The 10,883-nt window shown below is 40.6% G+C and overlaps 1 protein-coding gene across 1 annotated transcript in view; it reads left to right on the forward strand.

The window, feature by feature from the left end:
* The window catches only part of LOC103606041 (dedicator of cytokinesis protein 5), a gene marked incomplete at its 3' end in the record, with an annotated part of 132,284 nt that overhangs the window by 41,081 nt on the left and 80,320 nt on the right, over positions 1-10,883 (forward strand). Inside the window, exons 11-14 of the mRNA XM_008590639.1 lie at positions 1,649-1,774; positions 6,376-6,500; positions 8,118-8,216; positions 10,418-10,490. Coding sequence (XP_008588861.1) covers positions 1,649-1,774; positions 6,376-6,500; positions 8,118-8,216; positions 10,418-10,490 — 423 coding nt within the window. The remainder of the gene's footprint in view (positions 1-1,648; positions 1,775-6,375; positions 6,501-8,117; positions 8,217-10,417; positions 10,491-10,883) is intronic.

The raw sequence follows: 10,883 nt of genomic DNA on the forward strand, positions 1-10,883 counted from the left end.
GTAGTTTTAACTAAGAGAAGTTCTGCTTGCTGAACCTGCATTTTACATTTGAATAATACGGAAAATAGTGAAAATTTAAAAATTCGAATACCAAGATGATGATCATATTCGGATAATTCTGAAGATTGAGTCACTTTTTTTTCACTACCCCAATGTTGATTTTTGAAATGGAGACAATCAGAAAACACATTATTTTCACTATATTTAGTTTCTCTTGTGTTCACAATTATGCTGAGTGGCAAAAACGTGAGGAATCAGTAAAGAATCTAAAAATAAATAACCGACATATTTCTGTTTTTTTGGAGCACTTAACCTAGAATATAATCTCAGTTGGAGTAGAAAACCCTTCCGCTAAATAGATTACTGTGGATATATAGTTTCTTTTTTTTTTTTTTAACAAAACTGAAAAAAAAAATGTCATTTCCTTTCTTGCCACTTAAGCACTTATCAAATGTCTTTATGCTCTTTGCAGATATTTTTTGTCTGCATAATATTCCATTGTTTAGATTTAAGAAAATTAAATCCCCTAGATAAGTACGTAAATGCTAGTTTGTCACAATTATAAATTTAAATAAGTCTGCTATGACTATCATTATACTGAAAAGTTTTTTGTATTTAATGACTACCTCCCCAAGAAAATTCCCAGGAGTAGGATTTCTAGGTCAGTTGGTGGGACCATGCTTAAACCTGAAACTATACATATTGCCAGACTGTTTTCCATAGATTCCCGCAGTAGGCACTGCTCACCACGTTTGGGTGTTCATCCTACTCTGTGTTTGCCTGCTTTGTGAACTGATATTTAAAAATATTTACCTAGGGTCGCCGGGTAGCTCAGTTGGTTAGAGCACAGCCTTATAACACTGTGAGTCCAGATTCCTTTGCCAGCCAGCCACCAAAAAAAAAAAAAAATTAATTGGAAAAAAAACCCAAAACGAACTTTACCTGTTTGAAAGGTAAAAAGTAGGCCCCTATAGTCCTCTTGTATTTTAAAAAGTGACTTTAGGGTGAATTATCTAGCCTTCATATATATTTATGAGTTTCCTAAAGTTTTCCTTCTCAGATTTTATGAGCTCTTCATATAATTAAGGTAATGATCTTTGTCTTATTTAAGACCCGTGTTTTTCCAATTTTTGGTTTGTGAGATATTTATAAACTTCTTATACTTCTTTGTGAATTGTCTATTCAAGCCCTATTTATTTGTAAGGATCTTAATGTTTTTTCTTGTAATGGGCTTATATTCAGAATTTTTTATTTGCCATTTTGTAGTATGCTTTTTACTTTTTACGTATATCAAAGCTTTTAGTTTATATGTAGATAATTTTTTTGCTTTTGTGATATCTTTGTTTCTCTACTTAGAAAAGTAGTTCATTCTCAGTGATGAAATAACTATACACTTAGTTTTTCTTTTAATTTTCTATTTTTCTGATTTATTCATACACTTTTCTCAACATTTATGTGTGTGTTGTATAGATCATACAATGAAAAGTTTATCTCTCATTTCTTTTTTATTTATTTACTTTTATTGAAATGGAATTGATTATACGTATTTGTGGGGTGCAGAGTTGAATATCAATATCTATGTATAATATGAGATGATCAAATCAGGATAATTAGTATATTCATCATAGTATCTTTTATTTCTCTAAAGGACTTTGGGTGTCTTTGAAGCTATTGCCAGGTGACCTCACACAAGTTCAGAAGAATTTTTCACACTTGGTTGATAGATCAACAGCAATAGCCCGAAAAATGGGATTTCCTGAAATAATACTGCCAGGTAAACACTTTGCTCTTCTCACCCATTTGGCTTCCTTCCATGCAGGAGTTACTTCTAATAGGACAGTGGAGGCCATGTGGATCCGTAAGACTTAGTTATTACCATTCGGTGGCACCCAGGTAGTGGGAGATACCAGACAGGGTCGCAGTAGCCTAAAAGGCTACCCAGTATGCAAGCCCAAGAGAACCGTTTTCAATGTAACTCAAAATGTTGTGCTCACTTCCTTCATATTCTGCATAACCCTCCAAATGCTTCCCAACACTCCCTTACAGAGAGCAGACAAACAGGAGAGCTCTCAGTTCCAAAGACGAATTCTCTTCGTTTGCACGTACCTTTCCTCAAAGTGGCATCCCCAGCATTGTCGGCTCCTTGCTCAGCTCAGTCTCAGCAGGACCCACTGCTCCATTCTCTTAAGCTCCAACTGTGTCTGTCTCTCCGTGTTCTTATGGTGACAAGAATCTAAATATTCCCCAGTTTTTTACTTTAGTTGCATATTTTTTGCCACCACATATTGGTGATCTGTGTATGTGTTCTCTTGAATTCATCGACTTCACTCATTTAATTTGTTAATCTCCATAGTAATAAAAAGAAATCATGCCCTCGAGGAATTTTATACATATTAATATAAATTAATTGATATTAGTTAAAATTCTAGAAAATCAACCATGCCATGTTAGAGAAGTTCTAGAAAACCAACCTGTTATCTACTGCGTAAAAATTCAGGTTCTTTTAAAGTAATACTAGGTCATATTTCTCTTCTGGGAGATTAACGGGCAGTAATTGGTTGCTGCACATGTTGTCTATATATCATGGGTGTTAAATGAATATTTGTGGAATGAATAAACAAAAGAGTTATAAAATGGAGATTAGTCTTCTTTTCTCATAAGAGAAGGTAGGTTTTTTTCTGTTTTTTTTTTTTTTTTTAATCCATTCCAGAGCTACTTTACCCTAATACATATTCATCAACACTCTGAGAAAATCTTTTTTTTTTTTAATGGTAATATTTCCTAACTGAAGGCAGTTTTTACTGTTACAGCAAGACGGTAATCTGAAAAAATAAAGTAGAGAAATTTTTTCTTTGGACAGGTGAGTTTATCTTTAAAATTTGGCTCAAAAGAGAACAGGAAGATTCTTTTTATCAATAGGATTGGTTCCTAGAATGCCAGGGCTGTAATAGGCTTTAAAATTCATCTAGGACATGTTCCCAGTGCTAGGCTGTGGATCAGCCCATCAGGATCACCTGGGAAACTTTAAAATACAGATTCCCGGATTTCTTCAGAGACTGATTCAGGGCTCCCGAGATGATTCTAGAAATACAGGTCTAGACCAAACTCCCTCAGCTTGGAGCTGCTTCCCAGCACCACGTAGTCGAGCTCCAGTCACCCCGAATCTCTTCCCTCTACCCCACTTGTTCCTGTAGTGCTTTTACTGTCTGCCCCCCTCTTCACAGGTGGGTTCTTGGGGGTGACTGTATCCACTCTCCATCTCTGTTTTCTCCCCTTCCGGTCACCCCGAGTCTCTCTAAAGTGACTCAGTGCCATCAGCCAGGACGGCAGTGTCACTAAGTCTAAGGGGTGTCCATTAATGAAAGGATCAGCTCCGATCTCTCAGCAGCATCTGACGCTCTCAGTCGCTTCCTCTTTGGACTATTCCCTTCTCACTGCCGACCCCCCACTTTCCTCTTTCTCTGCATTCCCCTGGGGCCTCTGCGGGGACTCCTTTGCCACATTATCATCTTCTGCCTCGCCTCTCAACGTCAGCGTTTCTCAGGGTTTGGCTGGAGCTGCCGTAACAAAGCACCGCAGACTGAGTGCCTTAAACGACAGAAATTCATTCTCTCGCAGTCCGGAGGCTGGAAGGCAAGATCAAGGTGTGGCAGGGCTGGCTTCTCACGAGGCCTCTCTCCTTGGCTTGTAGATGCCGCTTTCTCCCTGTGTCCTCACGTGGTCATCCCTCTGTGTGTGACCGTGTCCTCTTCTTGCAAGGACACAAGTCGTGCTGGATGAGGGCCCACACTCATGGCCTCGTGGTACCTTCATCATCTCTTTCAAGGCCCCATCTACACATACAGCCACATTCTGAGGTCCTGGGAGTTAGGATTTCAACATAGGAATTTGAGGGAGGACACAGTTCAGCCCCTAGCAGGCCCTCCTTCTTCCTCACCTGCATTCCCTCCCTCGGTGACATCGTGCACTCACTTGGTTTCCATCTGTCGGTCACCCTTACATCCTTATCTCTGGCACCAAGAAGCCTCCTCTGAACTCTATGGCCATACAGCCAGCTACTTCCTGCCTCGGGACTCTAGTGGGTCCTGTACCCACCCCCATCTGGATCCTTCTCCTCCTCTCTTTAATTGGTTAACGCTTACTCAGCCTCCCCATCGGACCTGTAACCCTGTGCATCTAGACCTGATGCTCCTTGGTAGTGTTTTGTCTAACAGAATGGTGTCCCTGTCCACCCAGCTGCACGGACAGGAGCCGAAAGTCACCCTCGACACCTCCCTTTCCTTTACACCTCACACGAAGTCAGTGGATAAGACCTGCCAGGTTTAGCTTTGATGGGCTTCTCAAATTCATCCCCTTCTCTCCATTTCCATGGGCACTACCCAAGCTGGAGCTGCTGTGGTCTGTTTCCTGGACAACTACCAGAGCTTCTTAACTGGTTTCCCTGTCCCTGTGTTCTCTTACCTTCTGTCCTCTTCTCCATAGCACACCTGATTTGATTCCACTTCTCCCTTGCTGAGAACATTTCATTGACTTTTGTTTATATTTAGGCTAAAGTTACACATTCTTAATTTGACCTGCAGGCCACAGGGGGATTAGGCTTTTGTCTGTCTTTGAAGCTGCATCTCACACCGGACACCCTCTCACTCTGAGGCCTTCAATCATATTGTCTCCAGCCTCTGGGCCTTTGCACATCTTTCTCTCCCTGCTCAAAGGAAAGATTCCCACACACTCCAGACAAGGTCAGGACCTTGTGTCATATGTTCACAGAGCCTGCCCTAATTTCTTCATTTGCAGTGCTGGGTTTAACTGTGTGATGATTTGGCTCATCTCGTCTCCCCTGAGAATGTAAGCTGTGTGAGGGCAAGCGTGGTGCCTGACTCACTGTCATCTCCCCAGCACAGTGCTTGGTACAGAGCCACTGCTCAGTCAGTGTTTGAAATGAGTATTACCCCATTATCTGGTTATACCATAACGTATTCAACCAACACCCTGTGGTTGGAAATCAAAGATGGTCTAGGTTTTCACTTTCATAAACACCTCCACAGTGAATACCCTTCTAGATAAGTCATTGCCTGCATTTTTAATTCTTTGAGACAGATATTACTGTGGAATTGCTGTTTCAGTTAAGGCTTTTGACACCCATCATCAGTTTCTGCATGGATGAAGCAGAAGTAAATTAAGATTTCAAGTTGTAGGGCCGGCCCGGTGGCGCACTGGAGAGTGCACCGCTTGGGAGCATGGCGGTGCTCCCGCCGAGGGTTCGGATCCCATGTGGAGACCGGTTCCCGCTCACTGGCTGAGCGCGGTGCGGACGCAACACCGAGGGTTGCGATCCCGTTGCCGGTCCCCGGTACGGGCGCGACACTGAGGGTTGTGATCCCATTACCGGTCAGTAAAAAAGACAAAAAGAAAAAAAAAAAGAGAGAGATTTCAAGTGGTAAAGTATGAACAAGCCTCTTTTTTTTCACCCCCAGCAACTATGGGCAGTATCTTTTTTTTTTTTTTTTTCAATCACAGAAGTGATAAAAATGATATGTGCTCTGAATATCACCACTATTTCCTTAAAGTGCTATAAGGTTTTATTTTTCATACTGGGAGGCAGTTTAGTATAGTACAGGTGATTTTTCCAATACAGAGTCTTCCCACCCAGACATTTGATATACCTTTTATTTATTCCAGATTTCTTTTATGTACCTCACTAACATTTAAAATTTTTCATTACTATATAGGCAATACATTCATTCATTCATTAATTTTTAAAATTTTTTGCTGGTTAATCAAAAAAAAAAAAAGACAAGTAGAAATTATTCTGATATTGGTAAAAACAATTAAGCTGATTTAAATGAATAGAAAGTACTCTATGGGCTTTCAGAAATAGTGTCTATCTCATCAGGTTGTTCTGTAGATTAATAAATCAATCCATAATTTATCAAATTGATACCTGTAAGACACTTTGACCAGTGCCTGGCACATAGTGAGCACTCAATAAGCGACTGTCTTCATTACTATCAGATATATTAAAATATCACAGTCTCCAAGGCATTATTGAAAAAACAATCTGCCACTATAACCTAACAAAACATAATATGGACTTATTATTAAACAGTGACTCTCAATAAATAGAGCAATGGATTACTATTGAAATGAGTTAATTTTTTTAAAAACTACACTTCAAAGACATGTTGGTATGTATGGAAAGGTAGAATGAGGTAAGCTGAAGAGAACAGTACATATAAAAGACTTTTGTTGTAGGAATAGTTTATTATAAAGTCAGACCATTTCATATTTTATTTATCTTTTTATATCTTATTACATCCTGAAACTTAAAAATGACTTCTCTCAGTAACACTGACGGGATGGGTTATCATGTTGCAGGAGATGTTCGGAATGATATTTATGTCACCCTAGTCCATGGGGAATTTGACAAAGGGAAAAAGAAGACGCCAAAGAACGTGGAGGTGACCATGTGCGTGTACGACGAGGAGGGCAGGCTCTTGGAGGTAGGCAGAGCCCCCAGGAAGCCCACGGCCATCTCTCACACACACTTCCAAAAACAGGAGCCTTTTGGCCTTATTTTAATTGTTCTGCACATCGGTGTAGATTTGGTTTGTAAGGAAAAATATCCGAAACCTGTTAAATTTGTGATTAATGATTACCAGTTTTACTAATGAAGCCATTCAGACTCTTATTTTCATGTGCCTCCTGTGCTAACAAATAGCTCCAGGCTGGCCGATTAGCATTAGCTCAGTTGCTTAGAGTGCAGCCTTATAACACCAAGGTCGTAGGTTCAGATCCCAGTACCAGCCAGCCACCAAAAAAGAAAAAGAAATATGACTCTAATGCAGAAATTCTTTATCATTTCTAAGTTATTAAGCAGCTTTCAAGCTTGCCCAGTTCTCTTGGGGCTGGAGCGAAGTGGCCTGAGCGCCATGAAGGCATTGAAAGGCACATGCCCTTCACCTGGCTGAGCAGAACCAAAGGACACATGCCCATCAGAAACGTGTTAAACTGGGAGAGCTCTTGGGTAGAGATTAACTACCACCAGTCTCTAGTTTTAATCATCAGGAAGCTGTAGCTGGATCAGCTCTTTTCTCGGGAAGACATAGCAGTTAGTGGCAGAGCTAGGAGTGGATCCAGGTATCCAGGCTTTAGTCCAGCATTCTTGCCACCCTGGCAGCTCTCTGATCATTTGGAGAAGTAGGTTAGAATCAAGACCTACTTCTGACATTGAAGACAGATATAGGCAGGCAGTGTCACAGGAGGCCTCCGTGGCCTCGGCTGAAATCCGGCTCCTCTTGTGTGATTCACCTGCTTTGAAATCCAAGAATCAAGCTCTTGGTTCCCTGAGCTCACTAGGGACACAATGAAGCACAAACCTCACTTCCCTGTGGAAGGCATAACCTTTGAAAGAAACAGACAGCTAAACCATTCACTGAGTCAAGTCCTATTCTCAGTTAAAGGGATAAACAGAATGCTGTGGGCACAGGCTGGGAGTGTTTTATTTGTGCTATTGATAAGAGCCCCGGAGTTCCTTGAGTTCATTTCAAGTCCACATCTTCTTCTGGTTGGTTATTTCTCAGCTGTGCTAACCAGTCTTGAAGTGCCCCATCGAGGCCTGGTTCTGCTGAGCCCAGTAGTTCATCACTGGGGAAAGACGCAGCCCTGAGTTTGAGTGAGTGTGCAGTACCGGTGCACCAAGTCCCTACAGCAGGTTGTAGACAGGAAGGAGGAATCACTTTCCTGAGACAGTGGTGCATCTGCATGTGTGACATAACTCCTCACCACCATCTCTAGGCCTCTGTTCCTTGAGAGAGGAAAGAGGAAGGAGAATGTATATCCTGGGGATGGATGAGAAACAAACATTACAGGCAAGAGGAGTATTCTCATGGTGCTGGGTCCCTTAGCTGCTACAGATTTATACACTTAGACGCTTAAATAAAGTGGTAGAAAGTAAGTCTCACTCTACCGGTCACCGCCCAAACTTAATCCACTTACAGGTGCCAGTATAAGGCCCAGGCAGGACATGTTGGGGGCAGAGGGCTCAGCATGGTATGTGGGTACTCTGAATGTTCTGGACAATCATTCTCCCCTTGTAATTTTTTTCTTTCCATCCAAAGAATGCAATTCATCCAGGTGCTGGATACGAAGGCATTTCAGAATACAAGTCAGTAGTCTATTACCAAGTCAAGCAGCCCTGTTGGTATGAGACTGTCAAGGTGAGTACTGGCCTTTTGTATCTCCTGTCATCTCTGAAGCCCCATATAGGTTCCTATCTTCTTGTTACCCCCAAATCATTCCTACTTTATCCTGAAGTTTTAGGTAAGTTGCCTGTGGTGCATAATAAGAAATGAATGGGTAATTATAATTCTGTATAAGAGCATTGATCTTTAATGAACTCCGCATTCTCAAATAACGGCTTTATTCACAAATGTGTGGAAATCTGAGTAGAGAAACTTGGGATCATGGTGATGCAGTAGGCTGCAAGATGGTCCAAAAACAAATGGAAGTGTTCACACTCTATGAGCTGTTTTCTAACATTTTCTTCTTCTTGGCCTCTAACCAAGTTTTCCAGGCCTCTTTTCAATTTAAATATGTGTGTTACAAATTCCAAAGTGCTCTTCAGATCAGTAATCTCATATGAGCCCCAGAATAGCTTGGCGACTAAAACAATCCCCTTTTTGGGTTAGGTGAGACTCAGAGAAGTCAGCTGACTTCNTAGGCTGCAAGATGGTCCAAAAACAAATGGAAGTGTTCACACTCTATGAGCTGTTTTCTAACATTTTCTTCTTCTTGGCCTCTAACCAAGTTTTCCAGGCCTCTTTTCAATTTAAATATGTGTGTTACAAATTCCAAAGTGCTCTTCAGATCAGTAATCTCATATGAGCCCCAGAATAGCTTGGCGACTAAAACAATCCCCTTTTTGGGTTAGGTGAGACTCAGAGAAGTCAGCTGACTTCCCAAGACCCTAGAGCCCACACCTCAGCCTGCGTCTTCTGAATCCCAGGCTCCATCAATCGTTGACGTTCTATGAGCTCTTCATAGAAAACTAAAAAGAATGGCACTCATACCTCAATTTGGAAGTCACCATTTCCAACAATTTTATATAGTTCATATGTTTTGAATGATGCTGTTTATACAGATTTATACTGTGCTTTTTAAAAGTACTTATCTCATGTTATTATAAGTTCTTTAGAAACATGTTTTTAGATACTTGCATAGTGTCCTAGTATATAATCATGCCGTAATTTAACTACTTGCCACAAATTCTGTTCTTTTCATTGCTCCATGGCTCTGTTTTCTCATCCACTTTATATATGTAAGCAACAGAAAATTTACTTACCCGCAGTATTTTATCTTTTTCTTCTGTCGTAAACCTAATTATGACCATCTCCATATACATTTTGCAGTCTGAAAAGCCCTGTATAGACCACACAGTGCCAGTCTTTTCCCTCTGAAGTATTTACTGTTTCATACTTGAAAAAAATACTAGAAATTTGTAATACAGTAGTCCCCCCTTATTCATGGGGGTTCTGTTTGAAAACCCCCAGTGAATGCCTGAAACCGTGGATAGTACTGAGCACTGTATATATAGTCATCACCACATAACATTTCACTCAGCAACAGACTGTGTATACAATGGTGGTCCCATAAATGGTCCCATAAGTTATAATGGAGCTGATAAATTCCTTTTCTATGTTTACATATGTTTAGATATACAAATGCTTACCATTGTGTTACAATTGCTTACATTGCAGTTGTAATGTGCTGTACAGGTTTGTAGCCCAAGAGCCATAGGCTATACCACATAGCCTAGGAGTAGGCTCTGCCTTCTAGGTTTTTGTAAGTGCACTCTGTGATGTTTGTTCAATGACAAAATCGCCTAACAATGCATTTCTCAGAATGTATCCCCATCGTTAAGTAACACACGACTGTACTGTGTTTTTCTCTATACAATCATACCGTGTAGGGTGGGTAGCATCTACAGTGTGGATATGCTGGACAAGTGGATGATTCATGTCCCAGGCAGGGTGGAGTAGGACGGGGTGAGATTTTATCACACTAGTGAGAACAGCATACAATTTAAAACATACGACTTTTTATTTCTGCAATTTTCCATTTAATATCTTTGCACTATGGTTGACTGCGGGTAACTGAAACCACAGAAAGTGCACCTGTGGATAAGAGGAGACTACTTTATCTCCATAATGAAAATCTATGATACATGCAAGATGATCTCCTGAGATTCTTTTGGTTTGAAAATAGCTCAGTCTCCTTTGAATGAAAGCTTATGCCAAGTCTTACTCTATAGGAATTAGTGCTGTGCTAAGATACTAAAATTGAGCCTAATTCTGTAAAATGGGCTGTGCGTGCAAAGTACTGTGTATCTATAAACTGTTAATTCCTTATTGTTACACAGGTATCCATTGCTATAGAAGAAGTCACACGCTGTCACATAAGATTTACCTTCCGGCACAGGTCATCTCAGGAATGTAAGTCCTAAGAGTTCTGTGACAAATTTCCATTAAAAAAATTTACTTTTTATTGATAGCATTTTTTGTGGATCTGAAGAACAAGACAGTTGGAAATTAGATACTTGGAAACTTTACTTCCAGATTCATTGCTAAGGAAACCAAATAACGAATTTTGCTGGGCTTCCAAAGTCTGCACTATCACTATGTATCAGAGTTTCCCCAAAATGTGTTCTGTGAATGCTGGCACTCTGTAAGATGTTAATAGGTGCTGTGTAACAACAAAAAAAAAGGGTTTCACAGTCAGATAGGCGTAGGAAATGCTGTGTATCTCCCTCTTAGACATTCATAATGTATGTTGCCATATGACTGAGAAGTCCTGCAGCAAGAAAACTGGTTAATCCCTTGTCTCCC

The sequence above is a fragment of the Galeopterus variegatus genome, unplaced genomic scaffold (genome assembly GCF_000696425.1).
Source record: "Galeopterus variegatus unplaced genomic scaffold, G_variegatus-3.0.2 Scaffold6238, whole genome shotgun sequence".
In the NCBI taxonomy this organism is placed as follows: Eukaryota; Metazoa; Chordata; class Mammalia; order Dermoptera; family Cynocephalidae; genus Galeopterus; species Galeopterus variegatus.